We start from the raw sequence: 25,383 nt of genomic DNA, 5'->3' as shown, positions 1-25,383 counted from the left end.
TACCTCGGCATCACGGATCACTTTCTCGAGGGCCAGGTTAAAGAGGACGCATGATAGCGCATCCCCTTGTCGTAGACCGTTGTTGATGTCGAATGGTCTTGAGAGTGATCCTGCTGCTTTTATCTGGCCTCGCACATTGGTCAGGGTCAGCCTAGTCAGTCTTATTAATTTCGTCGGGATACCGAATTCTCTCATGGCCGTGTACAGTTTTACCCTGGCTATGCTATCATAGGCGACTTTAAAGTCGATGAACAGATGGTGCAACTGTTGTCCATATTCCAAAAGTTTTTCCATCGCTTGCCGCAGGGTGAAAATCTGATCTGTTGCTGATTTGCCTGGAGTGAAGTCTCTTTGATATGGGCCAATGATGTTCTGGGTGTATGGGGCTATCCGGCCTAGCAAGATAGTGGAGAATATCTTATAGATGGTACTCAGCAACGTGATACCTCTATAATTGCTGCACTGTGTGATATCTCCCTTTTTATGTATGAGACAGATAATGCCTCGTTGCCAATCGTCAGGCATTGATTCGCTGTCCCATACCTTGAGCACAAGTTGATGAACCTCTTGGTGTAACTGGTCGCCTCCATATTTAACTAATTCGGCTGTAATTCCATCGGCTCCTGGCGACTCATGATTTTTTAGCCGATGAATTGCACGGACTGTTTCTCCTAAACTTGGTGGTGACAGTATTTTTCCGTCGTCTTCAGTTGGCGGGACCTCCAACTCGCCGATGTTCTGGTTGTTCAGTAGCTCATCAAAGTACTCAACCCATCGCTCTAATATGCCCATTCTGTCGGAAATCAGATTTCCCTCTTTGTCTCGGCAGGATGAGCATCGAGGTGTATAAGGTTTCATCTTGCTGACTTGTTGGTAAAACTTCCGCGCCTGGTGCGGTTGCTCCCTGTACTTTTCTAGTTCACAGACTTGTTGGTTCTCCCAGGCTTCCTTTTTACGTCTGTGAAGTCGCTTCTCCGCTCGACGGAGTTCGTGATAAGTCTCCGCGCGTGCCCGCGTTCTTTGAGAATGCAACATTACTCGGTATGCGGCATTCTTCCGTTCCGTTGCTAGCTTACATTCATCGTCAAACCAGCCGTTCCGACTCCTTTTGCGGCTGGGGACAAGTATGTTTGTGACCGTATCCATGATAACGTTCTTCAGGTAATTGTGAAGATCATTTGTTGATGCTTCATCTCCAGGTCCTATGTTGACTGCGGTTATTGCGGCATCCATTTCCCTCTTATAGGTGTCGCGGAGGGTTGTGTTGTGGATGGCTTCAGTGTTCACTTTCACCTGATTGTCAGAGGGGATTCTAGGTGGTATTGTTATTCGAGCTCGGAGCACCATGCCAACGAGATAGTGATTCGAGTCTATATTGGCCCCCCTATATGTTCTGACATTCATTAAGGCTGAGAGGTGGCGGCGTTCGACCAACACGTAGTCAATTTGGTTGAAAGTGGTCCCGTCTGGAGAGGCCCACGTATATTTGTGGACCGCTTTCCGCGCAAACCATGTATTATACTTCCAACAACCATTTCGTGTGACCCTGCTAATTGAATAGTCCGCAGTCCGTTATCATTTGTTTTTTCGTGTAAGCTATGGGAGCCAACGTATCGCCTGAATACGGGCTCCTTCCCTACTTGGCTGTTAAAATCCCCAAGTATGATTTTGATATCATATCTGGGACAGGCTTCGAGGGTTGGTTCTACTGCCTCGTAGAAGGTATCCTTCTCCGACTCTGCAGTCTCCTCTGTAGGGGCGTGAACGTTTATGAGGCTTATATTTCTAAACTTGCCTCGCAAGCGCAGAGTGCATAGCCGTTCGCTTATGTTTTCAAAGCCGATAAGAGCAGGTTTCATTTTTTGGCTGACTAAGAAACCTACTCCGAGCACATGGTTTACTGATTGACCGCTATAATATATGGTGTAGTGGCTCTTCTCCAGGAAACCGGTCCCTGTCCATCGCATCTCTTGCAACGCTGTTATATCAGCCCTATATTGGGACAGGGTATCGGCTAGCTGCTCGTCAGCTTCATCTCTGTACAGGGAGCGCACGTTCCATGAGAAAATGCGGAAATCGTTATTCCGTGTTGGTTGCCGGGTCCGTCGTTTTAAAATCCGTCCTGTCCGAGGCTCCTGTTGTGGCTTCGTAACAAGTTATTTTCCGTGTAGGGTTGTCAGCCCTACCCAACCCCGAACCTGGAGGACCAGTTGGTACAATTTGTCCCGTTTTTAGGCGCGGGAGACTCGCCTTCATCCTTCTTCGTCTGCAGCTTTTCGTTAAGAAAGAGCTCCCAGCGGGCACCACGTGGAGGTGGAGATAGGGTTTGGTAGTAGAGCTGTTGGTGTTGGTTCAGCAGGCATTTCCTAGGTTTTATGCTCCATCGTGGGTACCAATCCGCGTTTCGCCCTGGGACCTATACTACCCTTTGACCACCTTTACATTGCCTTTCTGGATCTAGAGAAAGCGTTTGACCGTGTACCACACGAACTCATCTGGTTTGCTTTACGACAACACTTCGTGCCATAAGAACTCGTGCGCTGAGTTCAATTGCTCTACTACGATCCGAAAAGTAAAGTTCGAAGTATGGCGGGTGTATCAAAACCGCTTCGTGTCTCTGTTGGTGTTGAAAAGAAGCGCCCTCTCACCACTCCTCTTTGTTCTTGTTATGGACACCGTCACACGGGATATCCAACGTCCAGCGCCCTACACACTGCTTTATGCAGATGATGTTTTCCTAGCATCTGATAGCAAAAATGATCTCGAGCAACTTGTTCAAAAACGGAATGATCGCCTCATGCAACACGGTCTCAGCTTGAATTTAAACAAAACTGAATTTTTTGACAACCGATCCCCATGAAGCAGGCACAATCACTGTCAGCGGCAGTGATCTGCCCAGAACTGAGCGATTTAAATACCTCGGGTCAACGCTATCAGCCAATGGAGTTCTGCGTTATGAAATTGCTTTACGCATTAACGCAACCTGGATGAAGTGGCGTTCCATAACTGGTGTTCTTTGTGATCGACGTATCAACGAACGTCTCAAATCTAAAATTTACCGCAATGTCGTCCGTCCAGTCGCTTTCTATGGTTCTGAGTGTTGGCCGACCATAAAAGACAATGAACGGCGTCTTGCGGTAATGGAGGCGAAGATGCTACGTTGGACTTGCGGCGTCACACGTTTAGATCACATCCGAAATGAGGATATCCGCGATCGTTATGGGGTTGCACCAATCGTGGCAAAGTTGCGAGAGAGGCGTCTTCGATGGTATGGTCACGCAATTCGTGCAAACGAGAATTCACTTGCCAAGATTAGTGTGAACATCGAAGTCGATGGTAAACGACCAAAAGGTAGACCTAAACAACGGTGGCTTGATACGCTAGGTGGGGATTTGAAAGCCTCGAGATTGCACCCAGATCAGGCTTTCGATAGAGTCAAATGGCGAAGGCGATCACGACGAGCCGACCCCGCTTGTGAACGGGACAAAGGCTGAAGAAAAGAGTTGCTAGGTGGCATTATTACACTCTTACGAGTCTGCGAGTGGTTAGAATATACTATGCAGTACACAGGTAGGAAGCGGTAGAAAATATTCTATGCAGAAAGTCTTGGTCATGCCGTCAATTCGTGACTTATTGCCACAAGAAAAATGTAAATCTATCACAAAAATAGACGAGTTGTATTTTCGTCCAGGGCAGAGGCAGATCAGACCTTCACTCCTTCTGTTATGAATCAAATTCATACTCATGTCATATTTTTGAATTGTATACAATAGGTCAAACAACAGGATGGAACAGCGTCTGATGAGTTGCTTCTTACCTGGTGTAAATCGCAAGCCGTCTATGCTAGCCCAGAACAAAGGAGTCTGTGGATAAGAAACGGGAGAAAATAGTTTCTTTCCAATTGGTTCGGAACCGCGTTAAGTGGATGGCGGACTTAGGATTCCCTCATATCCTCAAAACAAAATGTAAATGAATACAGATGAAAAAGATGACTTGTGCATAAGTCATTATCTTTTTATTATCTGTTATAACAATTACATCATTACATATTTTATATCTATTTAGAAAAATCCCCCATGCTATCTCTTTCAATTGTTTTGACGCTTTGATGTTAAAAGGGTTTTCTTTAATTGTGTTAATAATTATAGAAATAATAATTATATATCCGGATAAAATTTGAATTAGACAAATGTCGAACTGCGGCCATCCGCAGGGCACTTCACGAAGCTCATGCCGGACATAGCATTGATATCCTTCACATTCAAGCGATGATTGAAACACACTTCTAAAAATACTTCTAATTTTGCAATGAACTCACACTATTGTTGGTACTTTGAAGAATGCTCTGTTGCCCTATTTCTTGCGTCGTGTGAAGGTGGTGCTGAAATCGCATCTCTTGAGGGAGAATAAAGTAAGCGCTCTGATTATATTCGGTATCTATTCACTGACATATTCATTCAGCATATTGCCGTGGACGAAGACCGATCAACGATTTGTAGAACAAAGCCTTATTTAAACGGATTTAATGTCTATCTGTCTGTCACACACACTTTTCTCAGAAACGGCTATAACGATTGACACGAAATTCGGTGAGAAGGTGGGAACTATGAACGACCGCGCACGCAGTAAGTTACATCTTTCTACGTTGAGTTTAAGGTATGGGGTCTTCATACATGCAAAAGGGGGGTGTAAACTTTTTCGCTGAATATAGTCATGTTGCGTATTAAATAAAAGTCTCGATAATTTCTTTTAATAGACCCATTCTCAGAAACTACCCAGCCAAAAAATCAGAAATCACATACGGTGACCAGGGCACGAAATACTCTCCATATCGATATCTACTCAAGTTTATTTAAGAATAGTATATTACCGTTTTTGGGAAATATAGTTCTGCTTACGGCATGTACTGGGGCCGGCAAGTTTTAACTGATCGTCATGTACCATGCAACAAGCCTAACGTGCTGTTGGCGAGACGCTGCTCGACGTATATTATTGACGTTGCTATCCCCTATAATAGCAACGTTGAACGTGGAGACGAAGATGAAGTTTGAGCCACCGACTTGTGAAATCAAAGAAATTTGGCGTCTCGAGAGGGTGGTTGTAATTCCTATAATATTGTCAGCTACAGGTGTGGTACTTAAATCCCTTATGGCTTCACTTGATGCGCTGGAACTCTACTCGGTGCTCGATGCTGCGGGGTGCTTTCAACGGATTTTGCATTTACCTGCCACCGGCCACCACCATCAGAGCCCCTATATATTCAAATAGGTAGTCCGAGTCTAAATTCTTGGCACTTAGTGCTAATATTAGGTAAAATTCGACATCTGCCCAGATTCTGATAACTTCGAAACTAATAAGTCTATCACTGTTTGTCGTTATTAATTCTGACGGTGGAATAACCCGATTGATCATGCTTTTCCTTTCTGATTTGTTCAGTATTAAATATGATGATAATGGAGGTGAAGTAATATCATTGAAAATGAAGCAGAATTTTTACTGTATTTTTTTAAAGGCTGGCCAGATGGTCTGATGCGTTGCTAGCTAGCGTTTCTACGTGGTGGAGAACCTAAGTTTATTCAAGTCAGTCTGTAGATAATTTTTACCAAACACATTTTACTTGGTCTGGCCACTTTCAATCTGCCTAGGTAATAGTCTATATTATCCTAGTTTTTCATGCCAGTCCTGGGCAGTTTTTGACCTAGTCTAACTTGTCTAATTTAGATTGTTCGTAGCCAGGGCAAGTTACAAGGTATAACCGAAAAACTGGATATATTGTTATACGAAATCTAGTTGGACGTGGACACCATAAATTGAACTTATCGTTACTGGTTTTCCTTAATTGATAAGTCCGCTGAATTTTTCAAGGCCTTTCGTAAATTACAATTCACAAACTCCCGACGAAAGAGATTTCATATCCTTTAAAAAACCGGAAACTATAATATTGTACCGAGATTCTCAGCATAGAAGTTATTTCTGTAAGCAAAATTAATCGATTGGTTTAAAGTACAGTCCACTGCCATACGCAAACAAACGGATAAGTGAACGTTGGGATGACACATTGAGTACAAGCTGGCATTTTGTGGACATAAGATGTAGGCACACTTAAGTTGTTACACTTAATAGCACCCTTCACGCATTATTATGTTTTCTTGACTGATAGTTATGACAAAAGAAAGTATAATAAATCGGATTTTTTTCATCTAAATTATGATTGGAGCTGACAGATGGCTATTACGTAACAATTGAAAACGACAAACAGGATCCGTAAGATTTGTTTCTGTTATTGATAAAACTAAACTACAGGCGCTCTGGTAACCGTTTTTCAGCTCGGCAGAAATATTTGAAAGAGTGACCTGGACCTCCCATCAGCCCCATGCCATCCTTTGGTTGTGACAGCGCTAGTAGTATTTCATTAACTATATGAAAAATAAACTAAAATTGGAAGTACAGTCACTCATTTTAATTCAATCAGACTTAATTGAATTGGAAGTGTCTGGCACGCCTTTTACAATTTTCTCAAATTTACAATATTACTCTAATTGGTGGAATATTTATAATTTGTATACACGATAAACAGAAAAGCTAAACGCAAGTTACCTAATTCATTAACAACAGTCTATGTATTGTATCATCGGCTAATGCCGACGTTTCGAGAGTCGGTAAATGGGAACGAATATTTAGGAATTCTTCTAACTTAAAAAACTTGCAATTTTATGTCTCTGTTTTTCAATGTCTTGTGACGCAGAAAAAAGCGGGTCTCCTCTAAAATTGTATGCAGGGGATTTTACTGTTTTAGAGTTATACTCGTACATTGCGGGTAAGTTTTTTTTTTTTTTCGAGAATGCCTTTTTTCAATATATTTCATATGTCAGCTTTTCATTATATTATTTTAGATTCTCGACCCACCACAATAGATTTAATTTTTTTAAGTGAAATTATTTGAAGTGTTCCGCGAATAAAATTATATTAACAAGCAATCGAACAGTGGAATAAATAAAGATTTTTTTTTTACAGATTGTGGAGTAATTTGGGTCATCCTCAGTCACGATGGAATCTGCTGATGGCCAAGCTGAGGAGAAAAAACTCCTCACCGAAGCTAAATATCGAAATTATATGTCAAACATTGATAAGGCATTAAAGAATTTTGAATATTCCAGTGAATGGGCTGATTTAATATCAGCGCTTGGCAAGCTAAATAAGGTGAGTTACAGTTGAAATCGTGATTAATAGTTGTGAGCTTTATCATTTAAGGCGAAATTAAGTCACTGTTACATAAAAGATACGCCTTTGTGCAGTTGAAAATATTTCGTTGGGTTTTTATATGGGTATGCAAATAATTGGTGCTACTCTGTAAATCAATTGAAGGCCATTAAAGCGGTATTATTGAAGTACCAACGTTTACGTCAGCAAGTCACTTATGAAATGGATCGCCCATAATATTAATAAGTGAGACTTGTTGAATGAAAAGTTTTCATTACGCTCACAATAAACACCTACACTCGAGATACGTTCGTCCATTTAATACTTCCAATGGTTCTCAATTTGTAACGATTATGAGCGACAGGATTTTAATGGTTTTATGAGGATTGCATACATATACGCAAGAGCAAAGATAATGTTTTTTTGAATGGTTTGCCTTTTCCATAAAATGTTTTACGATCAACTCAAGCAGTTAAATACCTGTTCCCTCAGGGCACTATACTGCGTAAGAATTATGCATTTTGTAAATCAGATATATCTTCTAGTTTAAATGAGTCATTTCGGTAATTGTTAAAAGTTAGAGAAATCTTTGAATTTTCTTTTATATATAATAACGGCGCGGTCGTTGTTAACCTTAACATGCTGATTTTATATCGCACCCCCTAATATTGACATTATTGTATGTTTGCGCTTTCGTAGAAGCTCCATCACAAGGATATAACTTAGCGAAATTTTAATGAATATTTGAGACATTTTACTCCAAATTTTGTTTCTTTAGAAAATAATGATTACCTATTACAAGTAAGCTCGTTTTTGAGGTTTTGGGGGACACAAGGAGGAATTAAAATCGTTTTATTGTCTGTCTGTTAGCCTCTTGTTTGTCATACCAGTTTTTTCAGAAATTGTTAATCCTGTTGACAAAACATTTGGTGGAAAGGTTGAAATTGTGAACCTCCCGCTCATGAAAGAAATTACATTGTTCTATCGTTGCTCGGGTTTCTTATTCTGAGTCGGTGAGATGGTTATCGTCGGCCGTGGAACCATTTCTATGTTTTGGGTAAGCGGTACATCAACCGAGATACTTGGCTTTGGAATGATGATGTTGAAATGAAGGTTCGTGAAAAGAAACGCCTCTACCACAAATTTCTTGACGATAAAACGTCTGTTAATTGGCAAATTTATAAGAATGCCAACCGTGAAGCAAAGAAAGCGGTCGCTGTCAGCCGAGCGAACCATTTCAAAAATCTTTACGATAAACTGAACGCTCGGGATGGCGAGAAAGATCTGTATCGACTTGCTAAAAGCCGTAATGAACGCACACAGGATATCGAACACTTCTGTTGCGTGAATGACAAGAAAGGTACTTTGTTTACCAACCGTCGAGCCGCAACGAATAGATGGCGAGAATACTTCGAGCAAATTTCAACTGAAGAATTTGCTCATCCTCCACTTCCACAATCATTGCCGACATTTGGACCAGTTTCACCTGTCAGCGCAACTGAAGTCGAGGAGGCAATAAAATAAATGAAGTCGGGGAAAGCAACAGGACCTGACGACATCGCATCTGAGCTCTGGAAAGCGAAGAGCTGGGACTCAACACTGTGGCTCAGTGAATTTTTTAACCGGGTTATTCAAGTAGGAAGAACAGCATCTGACTGGCAAGAAAATACCACTGTTCCAATATGGAAAAAGAAAGGTAGTCTAGCAGAATGTTCAATTCCGTCCGATCCGGTTACTTTCCCATACCATGAAGATTTTTGAACGCATTCTTGACAACCCTATTCGCGAAATTGTTGAAATAACCGTGAATCAAGCCGGATTTGTCAAGAAATGCGGAACTACTGACACAATACATGCTGCGCGGTTACTCATAGAGAAACACCGTGAGAAGCATCGCCCTCTTTACATTGCATTTCTGGATCTAGAGAAAGCGTTTGACCGTGTGCCACACGAACTCATCTGGAATGCTTTACGACAACACTTAGTGCCAGAAGAACTCGTGCGTTGGGTTCAATTGCTCTGCCACGATTCGAAAAGTAAAGTTCGAAGTATGGCGGGTGTATCAAAATCGCTTCGTGTCTCTGTTGGTGTTCATCAAGGAAGCGCCCTCTCACCACACCTCTTTGTTCTTGTTATGGGCACCGTCACACGAGATACCCAACGTCCAGCACTCTACATACTGCTTTATGCAGATGATGTTTTTCTAGCATCTGATAGCAAAAATGATCTCGAGCAACTTGTTCAAAAATGGAATGATCGCCTCATGCAATATGGTCTCAGATTGAGCCGAAACAAAACTGAATTTCTGACGACCGATCCCCATGAAAAAGGCACAATCTCTGTCAGCGGCAGTGCCCTGCCCAGAACTAAGCCATTTAAATATCTCGAGTTAATGCTAACAGCCAATGCAGAACTGCGTTATGCGTTTCAACGATCTGCCCAGAACTGAGCGATTTAAATACCTCGGGTCAACGCTATCAGCAATAGAGAACTGCGTTATGAAATTGTTTCACGCATTAACGCAACCTGGATGAAGTGGCGTTCTACAACTGGTGTTCTTTGTGATCGACGTATCCAGGACCGTCTCAAATCTAAAATTTACCGGAATGTCGTCCGTCCAGTCGCTTTCTATGGTTCTCAGTGTTGGCCGACTATAAAAGACAATGAACGGCGTTTTGCGGTAATGGAGACGAAGATGCTACGTTGGACTAGTGGCGTCACACGTTTAGATTACATCCGAAATGAGGATATCCGCGATCGTCATGGGGTTGCGAAAGAGGCGTCTTCGATGGTATGGTCACGCAATTCGTGCCAACGAGAATTCACTTGCCAAGATTGGTCTGAACATCGAAATTGACGATAAACGACCAAAAGGCAGACCTAAACAACGGTGGCTTGATACGCTAGATGGGGATTTGAAAGTCTCGAGATTACACCCAGATCAGGCATTCGATAGAGCCAAATGGCGAAGCAAATCACGACGAGCCTACCCCGCTTGTGAACGGGACAAAGGCTGAAGAAAAAGAAGAAGATTGTGAGTTTAAGAGGGGTCCCCACACATGCAATTTTGCCTATAATATGGGATATCAAATGAAAGGCATGTTTTATTTTTGACATTGCTGGCAAGGGGGGGGGGGGGCTAAAAGTATCAACCTGTGAAACTGATTTGATTATGGTCATTTTCCTAAGTTACGTCTAAGTCTCAAAAACTCTTCCCTCCAATATCTTTTAATAATAATATATTATTATATTTTTTAGCTTGGCTAGAAGAAAGGAGGGAGTCTCAAAATGCTCCGCACAGAACCTGCAGACAGTGTCCGGAAATGACCAGTAGTATTCTCACTTGGTGAGATTTAAATAGTCCTTTGTGCGCTTGGGTTCGTATCTCCCCATAAGCACCCGGAATCTTCCATTTTTGGTTGGCTGGCCCAGTATAGTTCCCTCAGTCGTTCCTCTTTAATTTTTTAGTGTCATAGCCGCTTCCGATTCCACAGAAGGGTTCTGGGCGTGTAGAGACATCCCTGCTCCCTTTTTAGCCCGTTCATCCGTTGCCTCATTGCATTCCAACCTAATATCACATCAGATAGATCTAGAGTATCCAAACCTTATTGTTCGAGCTGATCGTATTCAGCCGCTCAAGGCATCCCCATACCAGTTTGAAGTTTACCCGGTTGTACCTAAGTATTTTGGCTGACCCCGGCATTCGCAACCTCTTCTGTTAGAAAATCTACCTTTACTAAAATTATAATTCGCAAAGCGAAGCGCAACAAGGTCATACACAGCACAATAAGTTGAGCAAGCGTTTCTGTTGCGCAAAAGATTTCAAACATCAAACACCGCCATGCATTGGCAAGTTATTGCGTAAAAGCATGTGTTGGGCGATTTGTTTGACAGTGTATGGGCCCTTTAATGCAAGTGCAACTCCCATGCCCGCAAGTTCCTCACATAGGGAAACAAAAAACCTTTCATACTTGCAGGGTCTAGCTTCCGGTTTACGGACGTATTTATTGAATATCTTGATCACATTTACAAACCTTTCAGTTTCATATATACAACTCGCTTCTGTTTATTTTTCAGCATACATTCACATTTTGTCAACGTTGCCTGATTATGAGCTAAATAAATACGTTAATAAGAAAGTGGCATCATGGGGCGTGAATCATCACGGAATAGTACCTGCTCATAACCCATTGGGAATTTCGCAAGCTGGTTGTTGATAAGCGCTTCGCGGTATGAACACACATACCAAAAATGTGTGACACATACATGCTTCAGCGATATGGAGCTTACTTTCGAAATTTGCTATTGAACTTGGACATTATTTTCAGAGAAACTTCCGCATTTTGATATTTGACGAAAACAAACGTCTTATCAACATCAGTTATATCAATGTTGTTTCGGAAGTCATGTGCGAGCAGTCGTGAATGGCCAAACATCAATTATACTACATTGAATTAACCTTCAGTTTTAAGTTAATCAGAAGCATCGTTTCGAAACATTGCAGTAGAATAGGTGGTTGCTTACCATTTAAATAATTACCAAAAAATGCTCCAAGCTTTCCATTGCAAGCAAAGGCTAATTAGCACATATTCATATGATAGACTGAATGTTGCACACACATGGACGATCCACAATTTTATTATATTCTTCGAATAACTGTTCGACTTTCATTGAGCATGATGTGCGCATCATATTATTGTGCCGAAAATATAAACAATGCCATTCGTGCTCATAAATAATGCGCATATACATATATGTATGATTTAGGACTGATTAACCAGTGTTTATAGGCGTTATTTTTGTGGAAAATAAAACCTTATTTATTATAAGGATTTGTTCGCATTTGCTATTAATCGAAGACTGTACCCAATCAAAAACCATTTTATTCCATTATTTTTTTCTAGATTATATATAGTGATTAAAAGGGATCTATAGAAGCTTTTGTGTTGAACTGAGTTATTCATGAAGTATCAAATGAAATTGTTTTCAGAAAAAGTCATATGGTTTGTACTTTTGCAGAAAGTACAAAATGGAACTCTCCATGAACTATTCAGAAACTTATTCAACGTTTCGTTTGTTTTGCTGAAAAATGTCTCTCCTCTACCATGATTAATATTTTGATATATTTATTTACAGAGGAATTTTTAAAAAAAATCTCAAAAAGTTTTCTCATTTGGTATGTTCACTTGTATTTATTTGGTTAAGTCAGAAGGTTATCCGGTTGTCCTGTAACAGTAGGACAGTTTGCGACTTGTCTCTATTGAGCAAAGCCTTCATGTCGGGCAAGGAATCATACAAATAATTGATATATGAACCTACAAACCTAATCTGTTGTCCGGAGTTATTTGAATTGTGATGTATTCATAAGTAACAGCTAGTTTCTGTTTCGTCTTTATTAAATCGTTGGCAATTTTACACTTTAAACCGGAACGGAACGCTTCACGTATGCAAAGTTTTGTGTGTGTCTCTTAGTCTTTGTTCCATTTGTATATAGCTCGTAATGTTTGCGCGATTACTATGTCAGGTTATCCACTTTAGTGAGATGCTAGCATTGAAGGTATTATTATATTTTGTAGCAAGTTTGCGTAAATGCCTTCACTTTGATCTATTATAACTTTGTTAGGAATAGTGCAATTTCCATAATATATTATAGCCTATATTATTGCAAAGCTTGATGTTTCTAGAATAAATCTAAAGGGAATTTGCAACTTCTGAAAAATATAACAATAATATATTATGGCTCTATGCATCTCCAGTAACTCCGGGAATTCTACCTCAAATTAATGATGAGATTGCATCTCGGCTGTGTGCTGATATGTCGCTGCTGAAACTACAATCACTTGTGTATTGTAGTGCAGTTTCGCAGATTCGCTTTCGTGTTATTGGTTTGAGTGACCAAAGAGATCCACTATGGAAAATTCGTCTAGAACGTCGGCAGGATTCACTAACGCAGGACATTGCTAGACTGATTCAGATCAGCACTGGCAATGCCAGCAGACGGGTGCCAAATAAAGTGCGGAGGGTTTACCGGAACTATGCCATCCCCAGTGAGACACCCGTAGTTGAAATTCTGGACACACTAAAACAGAAACTTTCTGTCATATGCAGTCGGTTATGACGGTATGGCGAAAGTCATTCCAGACGTGTCCAGAATGCAACATACGCGAGGAACCAGCGGAGCTTTTTCAAATCTCTCAACGAATCCCAACAGAGTGTCCAGACAGTGTAGTTTTTGGTAACGGAAGCGAAAAAATATTGGGATGGACTTTGGGGGTTACCCCCCAGCATGCTATTCATGCTGAGTGGATCACCACCGAAGGCACCTGCCATGCCAGCACGCCTGGCATGAATTTTGCGAATGTTACCAAAGAGGAAGTTCGACGAGCCATAAACAGCTCGAAGAACTGGAGGGGCCCAGGTCTGGATCGGGTGCAGAATTTCTGGTTTAAGAAATTTAGCATCGTACACAGTCGGTTGGCACGCAGGATAAATGCGATCATGAGCCACCCGGAGGAGTTTCCACCCTTCCTCACTGCGGGGATTACCTTATCCCTAAGAAGGACACGGTGCAGGACCCCGCAGACACAAGATCGATCACTTGCTTACCAACCCTCTGCAAATTCATCACGTCCATTATTAGTGGAAGGATCAATGCGCACCTTGAGACCAACAACATTCTGTTCGAAGAGCAGAAGGGTTGCCGAGTGGGGTTGTAAAGAGCAACTCATTACCGACTCGGTAGTTGTAGGACAAGCAACTAGAGGTCAAAGAAACCTCTTTAGTTGCTATATCGATTGTGCCAAGGCTTTTGATAGCGTTCCGCATACCTGACTAATCGATATCCTACATCTGTATGGCATTGATCCAAAACTAATAAAGTTGTTGGCGACAGTCATTGAAGGGTGGCATACCATCTTATCAGTGCGTACATCTGAGGGTGCTAAAATCTCAGAGCCTATTCGTACACGGAGGGGCATCTTCCAGGGGGATTCGTTGAATCCCCTTTGGTCTTGTACTACTGAATGATGCTAGAGGGCATGGTTTTGCAATAAAGTATGGCCTACGTGCTAAGTGCGAACTGACACACTTGATGTACTTAGATGACATCAAGCTGTATGCTGGTACTGACAACCATCTTAGAAGTCTGTTGCGAATAATAGACATGTTCAGCCGTGATATTCGGATGGAGTTTGGATTAGACAAATGTCGAATCCAAGCCATTCGCAAAGGTCATCACGAGCCGCATGCCGGACATAGCATTGGTGACCTCCACATCGAAGCTATGACCGAGACAGACTTCTACAAGTACCTAGGAATTCTGCAAGGAACCCATGCTCGAGTTGGCGATCTGAAGGATGCTCTGCTGTCCGAATTCCTGCGACGTGTAACGCTGGTGCTGAAATCGCATCTCTCGGGGATGAATAAAATAAGCGCTTTGAGTGTATTCGCTATCCCTTCACTGGCTTATGCATTCGGAATATTGCCGTGGACGAAGACCGATATGGAAAACGTCCAGCGACGGATAGGGACAACTATGTCCAAATTCCGAATGCATCATCCAAAGTCTGCCGTGGAGCGAATGAGCCTGCCTCGTGACATCGGAGGTAGGGGCGTGGTTGACGTGGCGGCACAACATCATCGCCAAGTCGACTCGCTGCGCGCTTATTTTTATTGCAAGAAGCAGACGAGTCTCTTGCATGCGGTTGTCTGTCTGGCAGACTGTGGACTGACTCCACTTAACTTGAAGGATCGATCCTTGAATCCTCTGAGTGGGGTGAAGTCGGACCAAGAGCGGATCGATGAATGGAAGTCGAAGGCAATGCACGGTAAATACGTGAATTGTCTTTGACAGCCATTTGTCGATATGCATTTGTCGAACACATGGCTGTGTGCTGGGGAGCTCTTTGCTGACACGGAAGGGACGTGGTCGCCATCCGAGCTTATAAAAAGCTGATCATGAAAGAACGGGTGGAGAATGACCAGTGCAGAATGTGTGGTTCGGCGTTAGAGACGTTGGACCATCTCTGTACTGTTTTGACACCGGTGCAATACATTACCAGGCATAATGCTGTATGTAAGCTAATCCATCAAAACCTTGCATACAAGCATGGGCTGATCACGGGAACATGTCCGGTTTACCGATATGAGCCGCAAGCATTACTTACAGCATGTATTGGGACCGGCGAGTTCTAATTGATCGCCATAGTCCACACAACAAGCCTGACGTACTGTTAGTTGGCAAGACGGGTCGCTCCGCGTATATTATTGATGTTGCTATCCCCCATAATAACAACATTGAACGGAAATACGTGGAGAAGAAGGTGAACTATGAGGCATTGGCTGGGAGGTTGTAGTTCCCATAATATTGTCAGCTACAGGAATTGTACCTAAATCCCTCACGGCTTCCCTTGATATCCTGGGACTTTCGCACAGTCTGGTTCAAACCATGCAGAAATACACCATTCTGCATACGTGCGCGATGTTGCGGGGATTTCTTGACGGATTCTCCTATTAACCTACTACCGGCCACCAGCGCCCCTTTAGTTTTTAAGTAGGTATGATCGTCCGAACCTAAATGCTTGGCACTTAGTGCTAGTATTAGGTAAAATCCGGCGGTTCGCTATATGAATAAAATCGAAATAAATCTTTTAATTTTTATTGGAATCAAATTAAATTTCATTCTGGTATTCTTTGGGAAGTTCATGATTAGCTAACAATTAGTATCTTGTCTTTCAACAAAATCTGGGGAAAAAATTCGATGTTGATCTGTATAAAAGGCTCGTTATTTTGCGTTCATTCCTGTTGCCCGGATAACTGCTAACCAGTTCAACATACGGAGATATCGTCGGCTGTGCATTCTGGCTGGATATTGAATAACCAATTTCTTTGAAAGAGAATCACCTCCACACCATGATTCTACCACTATGTGAAAGTCGCGGGGCAATTTTATCAATGGGCTTTTCTCGTCATTGGTATAATAGAAATGTTTCCCATTTCCAATGAAAAAGAATTTTCGTCTGACCACAAAATTTATCTCCGAAGTTCAATTCATTTATTTTTGTATGGCAAAGCGATGGAATTTCTTCAGTTTTTCGAAGTACGTAGTACGTAAGCTTTTATCGCAGCATCGGATAACTGAGTGGTTAGAGCACAAAGCTATCGTACGGAAGGTCACGGTTCAAATCTCACTGGTGGCAGTGGGATTTGTATCGTGATTTCATGTCTGATACCAGTCGACTCAGCTGTGAATGAGTACCTGAGTCAAATCAGGGTAATAATCTCGGGCGAGCGCAATGCTGACCACATTGCCTCCTGCCTGTCTTGAATGAAGTGCTCTAACACACTTCAAGGCCCTGATCCAATATGGAGCATTGGCTGACGTAGGTGTTACTATATATTTTTCGATTCTGGTCGAAAATTACTTCCCAGAGAGAATTCTCTGGTGCGGGACGGACAAGAGTCCTAAAGAAGACATCGTCACAGTGGGAATACTAACCTGACTGTAATTGGTACAGTGAGTCCTCGGGGGGTTTTACGTGAGTACCTGTCATGGAGACTTAATCCCACGGTCTTCTTAAAATACGGATTGGTTTTGTGACCACAATCAGAGCCTCGCTGTGACAAGCAACAACAATACCAGTCTATACCAAATGCATGGCTTAGCATTCATACTGGTGGATACAAGACCTACCTAAATCTCTACTGAACTAAGGAGTACGTCACCCGTGTTGAAACCCGAAGGTCTCTGTTCGCTTGAACGCAACCACAACCCCCATGAAGCTCCCACTAGGGGGCTAACCGCAAACATCCGAGCTGAACGCACATACAACAGGAATTCTCCTGAAGTATGTGGGTCCAGGGGTTATATCAGTTTCCATGGTACCAGTATACCCCTGGTAAGGTTTTCGTGACTAATTGCCACTTCAGATGAGTCCCCGTAGAGACTCGGGTCTGGTCGCTCTAATTTGGCCTTTGTAGCATTCGCCTACTGCATTACGGCCGGCAAGCCAATGCGATACAGCGTCTCCCGATGCCATCACTATGGAGGTTCTCCTCGGCCACTTGGTTTTGGTTCAGCTGACGTCTATATGGTCGTCTTGAAGCCGGCTATAAAATACCTGGGATTGGTAATTGACGCCAAACTGAGCTTTATGGAGCACTTAAAGTATGCATGCCAAAACACAACCACTCACAAAAGTGTTGCTAAATGTTAACGGGTCGAAACACTGTTGGAGTTTGCTTCTACCCGGAGTGGTTCGATTAATTTTTTTACTTGTTACCTGTGTGAGCAGAGTTGCTTGCAAACTCTCAGAGAAGGAGTCGGAGTGATCATGCCAGCTTATGGTTTGCACTTGCTTTAAAGCGTACGGTAAGGAACGCACGAAAGTTAAATATTGGATGGTGCCTCAACATCAGAACTGCGGAAGATTCAAATTTAGAATGGTCTGTGAGGTTTTTCACTAAAGTATAACTTTTTGTTGGATTTCTACATATATTGGGCAATCTTTCTAGATTACTATGTGCAGTGTTAGAGTTGCTGCATTTCTCGGCAAGGGAATCGCTTTTTTGATGCAATTCTTACTCATTTTTGTTGAATTTCTAACCAATGTGGACTTTGTTTGAAGCTGAATGTATTTCATTTGTCAAGTTCTCTGTTCTCTTCTCTGCAGTTTTTTTTTTATAATTTAAAAAGTCGCAGCAAATATTTGTTATCTGTCGCTGTTTTTTGAAGTGTTGTATTTCTTCACAATATATATGAATTATAGTCTTCAGATTATTAGGGCATATGTAGATCTCTTCTAGCTCTTGTCGGGCAACGATTTTTGCATATTTCCTCAGCCTATTAGAATTTCTTATTCTGTAAATCGAGTTGTTCAAAACGTCATATTTCATAAAAAAAATATCCCAGTATGGTGTAAGGTATTAAAATTCAATATATCGGATAGCATGTGTTTAGCCGATTTGTCTCTATTTATGGGTGTGGTCACACCCTGGTGTATTATGCCATAAAATCGTTCGCCTGATAAGTTAAACGAAATTGGAAAATACCAATGTTAACTTAACCTATATGGGACAATCACATATCGATTATCCAGCTCTAGATAGAAAGGGAAGTGAAATGATATTTAATTTAATTTCTTTTAATATTTTTTAAATGCTTCCAGAATTTTCTCGGCATTATACTACCATTAGGATGTTCCAACATTTTTTGTTTTAATATTTTAGGCATACATTAGATAGTCTTGAATGAAGTGCTCTAACACACTTCAAGGCCCTGATCCAATATGGATTGTTGCGCCAACGATTATTATTATTATTAGTAGATTTTGCACTATTTTGAACAATCGAATCAATAGAATAACATACATATAATCTTTCTAGCTCCATAGTTCGTTTCGAAAGGTTATGAAACTAATTCTAAGCTTATATCAGCATTCAGAATTTTTAAAAACAAAAAGTGACAATTTTAGTTGTGTTGGACGTTCAAATTTTGATTTGTTTGTCACCAGAATATACTATTGTGAGGTAGTATTCAAACCGAGTTAATGACTAAAGAAGATACCTCCCTTGAGCGAAGTCATAGGAAAGAAATAAAAGCTGTTGGAAAAGTTTAACAATAAAATTACTAAGAAAATCAACTCGATTACTAATAAAGTTTATGGCGATTCATTCATTGTATAATGAATCATGTCAATTTATCACGGAAAACTTTAATAAAAATATCAGTCAAAAGTGAGAACTTATAAAAATGTTGTGATTCCCAATCGAATTAGTTCACCGACCGATATGATGCAGAGTAAACTTGCTTCATAGACATCTGCCTACGCAAAAGCATATAATTATGCTAGTTGATGTTTGACTCATATGACTTTCCTTTGAACTGCGCGAAAAAGCGGAAGTTTACAAAATTACAAAATGTCAATCATACGGCAATACTGAGAAGTGGGAGAGTCATAAAAAAAGTATACAACTGTCGTATCTTGATCAAGAAGTTTCCGGAGTTCTTTCAGAAAATTTTAAATGCCAAATTATTCATCAAAATCAATATTGTCCCCTTCAAAGTAATCTTCATCCATTGCACTGCATTTATTCTCGAAATATTACTTATACTCTGTTTGTTATATCCTCCAGAACTACTTCAAGGAGGTAATATATTCTCTCGGTTGCTAAAACACTTTCATCGTATAAAAAAATCGCAGGGAGCCACAGCAGGTGCATTCTATGACTATCGGATGGTGTCCGTTCAGTGTTCGATATTGGTGACATTGTGCATTCGCGTCTTATTATGGTCTAAAATCCACGGGTTGTTTGTCCACAAATCCTTTCATTTTCCACGAATTGTATCACGTAAACATCTCATACTACCCAAATCATTCTCCTTATTCACTGTCAGAAATGAATGATCACAAAACCCACGCAATTAATGAAACTACGTGTTTTTTTCAGTTCATTCGTAGCAGGCTATTTACTCGCTTAAAAATATCTATCTCCAGTGATGACTTGTCTGATGAATTTTGAGCCAGATTCAGCTATGGAAGTCGTGTCTATCTTAGTTGTTGCGAATTCAATTCCATTATAATCGTAAAGAGTCTGAAACACGCTCACGGAAGATGTACTTAGGACAACTTCACTTTCACAACTGTTGAACTATGACGCTAAAATTAGGAGATCAGGCAAATAAAGTGTTCAAATTTTGCGTGAATTCAATGAGACTGTATATCAGTTTTATTGTCACCGCATTTAATCCTGTGCAAGCCATAAGTTTACAGCAGCGGGACAGCATAAAAACAAACACAAACCTCCATGACCAAGCGGATTTCTATCCCGATATAACGTGGGGAGTGTAGGGCATCCACACCGAGTCTTATGAGGCTGTACTTGAGTTCATTATCATCACACTTAATTCTGTGCAAATTTTACGCTCACAGCAGCGACACAAACCCAGACATCCATGACGACTGGGAATCGAACTCAGAGCAACGAGAGGCTGACGGTTTACCCCATCAACCATATATACGATTTGATCCACACAAATTGAGCGTCCATGAATATTGCTTCAAGTTTAACATTCCAGAGACTTGATTAAAAAAGACTTTTGTCATCCCACATTCCCGGAAACCCATGGTAATTGGTGAGGAGACGTATTGTTTTCAATATGACCGCGAAACGAAATGTCAAAGTGCTGAGTGGAGGCTTATTTATCGTGCATGGTCAAGATATCTTAAACCTGGAAGTTGACATTTGTTAGATGATAATGCACGAGCTGATCGATTGATTTTATTGACGGTTGAAACAAGCCGTAAACTGAAAGCTCGGCGTTTCAGCTACGAACGGCTTTATTGGGACATAGCACCTAATGTGTGGTATTCATTTCCGTTTTAAGTTTTGCAGATTATTTACGTTAATGTTATACTGTCTTAAGGTACAGTAAATTTGATTTTCTACAGCTAGACTGATAATGGTAGGATTTCTTTAAAACTTTTCAGCATGTAAATGTTTGGTTTTACACAAAACCTAATATCGGGCGCTCGGTGCTTTAAATATAAAAGATTTTGTATTGGGTTGGGGAAAAAGAAATGTCTCAGTTTTGATCGAAATTTGACCCTTTATTTAACATACTTAGAATTATCCGATTTAAGTCAAATATACACCGTTTTGTTCGCAAACTTGCTGCCATTTAGAAGGCACTTCATTATCCCCTCCTTATTTGCAAAAAAAATCAGAAAGCCCTTTTTCGCAGGCCTCTTTTGAGGCATTCTTTTGTAGCAGCAAGAGCGTTTTTCATGGACCGCAAGGGATGGTAATCACTTAGTGCCAGGTTCGGACTGTACGGTGGGTGCGATAGGACATCCCATCCGAACTCCCGTAGCTTCTGGCGGGTCATCAAAAATGTGTGAGGCTGAGCGCTGTCCTGGTGGAGCACAACGCCATTCCTATTGACCAATTCTGGCCGCTTCTAGTCAATCGCCTGCTTCAAACGGTCGAGTTGCTCATAGCAGAGTGCCGAATTGAGAGTCTGGCCATTGTTGAGCAGCTCTTAGTGGATGGTTCCCTTTCAATCACACCAAACACACGCGTTTCGATCACGATCTTTTTCGCTTGCGGTTGTCGTACGTGATCCACTTTTCATCACCAGTCACCATTCGCTTCAAAAATGGGTCGAATTCGTTCCGTTTCAGCAGTACATCGCAGGCATTGATTCGGTCCAAGAGATTTTTTTGCGTCAACTCGTGTGGCACCCAAACATCCAGCTTTTTTTGGAATCCAATCTTCTGTGTCCGGATAGCTGAGTGGTCTACCACACTTCAAGGCCCTGATCCAACATGGATTGTTGCGCCAACGATTATTATTATTAATCTTCTGCAAATGGTTCCAAACGGTTTCATGGTCTATACTCAGTTCTTGGTCAATCGATCGAATGCTCACGTGCCGGTCTACTTGGATGATTTCGACGATTTTATTGGTTTTTACGACGATTGGCCTACCAGTAGGGGGTGTAACTTCGACATTCACTACACCAGAGCGAAATCAATCAAGCCAACACTGTGTTGTGCGAATCGTTACAGTAGCGGGCCAATAAACTCCACAAATTTTTTCGGCCGCCTTCGTTGCATTTTTACCTCTCAGGTAGTAAAAACGTAAGATATGACGAATTTCTTGCTTGGTGGACTCCATCTTTGACGCGCTATAACTTGAGACTGAAACGTGCAATCCCAACACTGTCATTTGTAGCACAGATTGTCGTCTTCAAAAGGCCGCATAATATGACCCGATGCGATAAGTACAACACAAGATATGTTTAAGTGCCGCTATCTATTGACAAAATACGACAGTTCTTTTTCCCCAACCCAATATTTCAAAGAAAATGTACTTCGGGAACCTGTGTGTTCTTCTATTTTGCTATTCGCTGAGCATTGGCAAGTAAAGCTCCGAATTTCAACTATGATTTCACTTGGGAATCCAACGTTTAATAAACTTCAATCCGATGTAAAAATCATATCATTTTTGCATATTTGCAAATTTTTCCAAATCTCTGAATGTATTATAGTTTATAAATTTATTTCATCCTTCACTTCCAGCTTCAATTCAGAAATTAAAATTTTTCCAATAAAACATTTCTGATATAAAAAGATAATTTTTGCATCTATTTTGGGACAAAAAATGCAGTTTTTGGCTCGTGACGTTTGACTCATTTAAACCTTTTCTTTTTTCAGGCAATATCGAGTAACACACAATACCAAGTAATACCCCGACGTATTAAAATTTCAAAACGTTTAGCACAATGTATGCATCCGGCACTGCCAAGTGGAGTTCATTTGAAAGCGCTGGAAACTTATGATGTTATTTTTAGTAAAACTGGTCCTGAACGGTTGGCCACGGAACTTTTCATTTATAGGTAAGTTTATGTTTTTAGTCATAAGATGTTTTGTGCTGGTGAAAACTGGACTGAATATCGGAAGATAGTGCTTTCTGATGAATTTCATAGTTTTGTAACATATTTTTATGTGATCTTGCTTATTTATAATGAATGGGTATGATACAATTATTTGGAAACCCGAATCGACCAAGAATTCATACTGAAGAGGCTTCTCAAGGTCTACCATATCATATTTACAATGCTCTCATTTTTACACTATCCCCAACGAGGAGAAGCGAGGTTTGTCGACGAAGGCGTTGTAAATTCCCTTCTATAAAAGAATTTCTACAAAACAAACTCTTGCAAATAAGATGAGGGAATTCAACATCCATTGTAGAACACGATCGATTGTATTAGTTGCTTGTACGTAGTGTAACCTTTATTCGAAAATGTGTCCCACTATAACGGTTAACCAAAAGGGAGACTACTAAATCAGTTGCTAAGGTCACTATATATTCTCTTGTCTGTTGTACAATATATTTGATAACTTAGAGGATCTCGTTCAGTATGCGTTCAGGAGGATCTCTTATTTTCCAGTTTATTGCTACTTTTACCCTTCCTGATATTCCTTCTATATATCTATAAGCCTTTTCATTTATCCTTTACAGAAGTTCCTCTCAAATGACGTTGATTTTTTGTGCTACTAAAGATAACTTACATTTTTTCGCTAAGAAACTCCTTAGTTTATTGGCTTCTGTGGAGCAAGCTATGGCAACTCACCATTAATTATACATATACATATCTGCCTACAAATATCGTACCTACCCAGACAACACTGCCTTGCCGTTTTAAAAATGTTTAAAATTAAGCTGAGTGTTATGTCAAAAATTATTATTGTTTACTAATCTCGCTATCCTGCCAAAGATGTCCCAAGCCCATTTGGAAAAGGATGGGGAACGAGTCACTATGGTCTGAATGATCATGTAACACAGGAATTCATTCACAGGGAGTAGACGTGGCCTTGTTTGAAAAAAGTGGCTAAATGGGATAGAAATTCGTGCGCGTTCGTTTACTGTCTGGCATTCACTTTTATTGGCTACCAACATGGGTGTAAGGCACACCCATGTTGGCAGTCAATTGACCTAGAAACGTCGAAAAGTGGTTGGTCTGGGCCTAGACAATTACTTTTGTTTGAGGATAGAGTGGTCTTGAATCCACCATCAACTTTGGGCAGCACTAATTTTGAGGAGTAATTTATTCCATCTCCATGGTTCCCTCTTTCTTGGCCAAATACCCAATTTTCAAGAAAGTTATTGCTTGCTGGCAGTTTGGTTCGCCAATGCAAGCATTTTTTTGAAAATTGGGTATTTACCCAAGAAAAAGAGTGGTGCTTGCACTGCAAGTAGTGCAACTGACGGTGCCAGAAATTTGCGCCTAAATCAATAAATCTCGTTCGAAATTCGTTTCAGTGACTACAGTCATATAACAATTGCGGGAAGCTAACCTTTTTGATCGCATTGATGCCCAAAAACCTTTATTAAAGCACAAACCAAGAAGAAACGGATCCAATGGACTGTTACCCATTGAGAATGGACAGATAAAGTTTTGAAAAAGTTTTTTTGAGTGACAAAAAGAAATTCGAATTATTCGAATCAAAAGCCGTCGCAGCGCCGAAGATAAGATGATGAAAGATGGTGGCTCCAACTGTCAAACATTTAGGCCTGGGGTTGTTTTTATACTCATAGAACTGAAAGTTTGTCACAAATTTGAGGAATTATCCTTCTGAACTTAATTTAATCAGTAATGCATCTATTCTGCTACAAGAAAGTGAACCAAAGCACAACTTAAGATTGTCTCGTCGTTTCTTACAAGAGAAATATATAGAAGGAGCGTTGAAAATGGTATGGCCACCGCAGTGTTCCGATTTCAATCCCATAGCTTTTGACTGATGTCCGAGTACATATCAGAATTATTTGCTCGTATGGCAAGATTGGTAAAAAAATAAATAAATACTAATGGAGATATTTTGATGAAAAATTGGTTTAAAGTTCTTTTTAAGGTTTTGTGTTACCTGTGAATCTCTTTACATATGGAAGTGGCACCATTTTCTGTTGTGTTTGAAGGTTGCTCCCCATACTTGCGAAAGGGGAGTGTAAATTGTTTTTTCACTGGATATGGTGATGTAGGGTATCAAATGAAAGGGCTCAATTTGAACTTTTTTTGATATTGGACGAAACATAGGGGAGTGAGGGCTCAACATATGAGCCGCAAGTGTAAAATCTAAAGAAAAAAAAAATCACAACGGTGCATCTATAAGTTAATAATAGCACATTACCATATTTTAGAAACTCCCTTTAAGTTTATCTTAGAAGTACATGGTATCTACATAAGTGATAAGATAGCACATCGTCAGCTTAAAGTAAATCACAAGGATATATTTTAGTTTATTTCTCTAGCTTTTTTGGTTTTTTGTATATTAGTGCGATGTGCCCGCTTATGACTGTATCATCAATCTACCGTCGACCTTAATGGTCATGTGGGTGAAAAGGCAGACTTTAACAGGTGGGAAAAGAGGGAAAACCATTACGAATGTGGAAGAATCATCATCAAGCCAGGTAAGCGGTACATCAACCGAGATATTTGGCTCTGGAATGACGATGCTAAAATGAAGGTGCGTGAAAAGAAACGCCTCTGCCACAAGTTCGTCGACGATAAAACGCTCGCCAATTGGCAAATTTATAAGAATGTTAACCGGAAAACGATCGCTGTCACCCGAGAGATCTGTATCGACTTGCCAAAAGTCGACACGAACGAAAGATTGTAAA

At 40.8% G+C, this 25,383-nt stretch overlaps 1 protein-coding gene across 3 annotated transcripts in view; it reads left to right on the top strand.

Annotated features, from left to right (window-relative positions):
* Window positions 1–25,383, top strand: part of LOC119647034 (protein dopey-1 homolog) — a 106,006-nt gene that overhangs the window by 42,968 nt on the left and 37,655 nt on the right. For all 3 annotated transcript variants that reach the window (XM_038047779.1, XM_038047777.1, XM_038047776.1), the window contains exons 2-3: window positions 7,015–7,200; window positions 22,416–22,597. In XM_038047779.1, coding sequence (XP_037903707.1) covers window positions 7,048–7,200; window positions 22,416–22,597 — 335 coding nt within the window. In that variant the 5' untranslated portion in view covers window positions 7,015–7,047. The remainder of the gene's footprint in view (window positions 1–7,014; window positions 7,201–22,415; window positions 22,598–25,383) is intronic.

Source organism: Hermetia illucens, chromosome 1 (genome assembly GCF_905115235.1).
Source record: "Hermetia illucens chromosome 1, iHerIll2.2.curated.20191125, whole genome shotgun sequence".
NCBI classification, from domain to species: Eukaryota; Metazoa; Arthropoda; class Insecta; order Diptera; family Stratiomyidae; genus Hermetia; species Hermetia illucens.
This window is presented reverse-complemented; position numbering and strand designations above follow the sequence as displayed.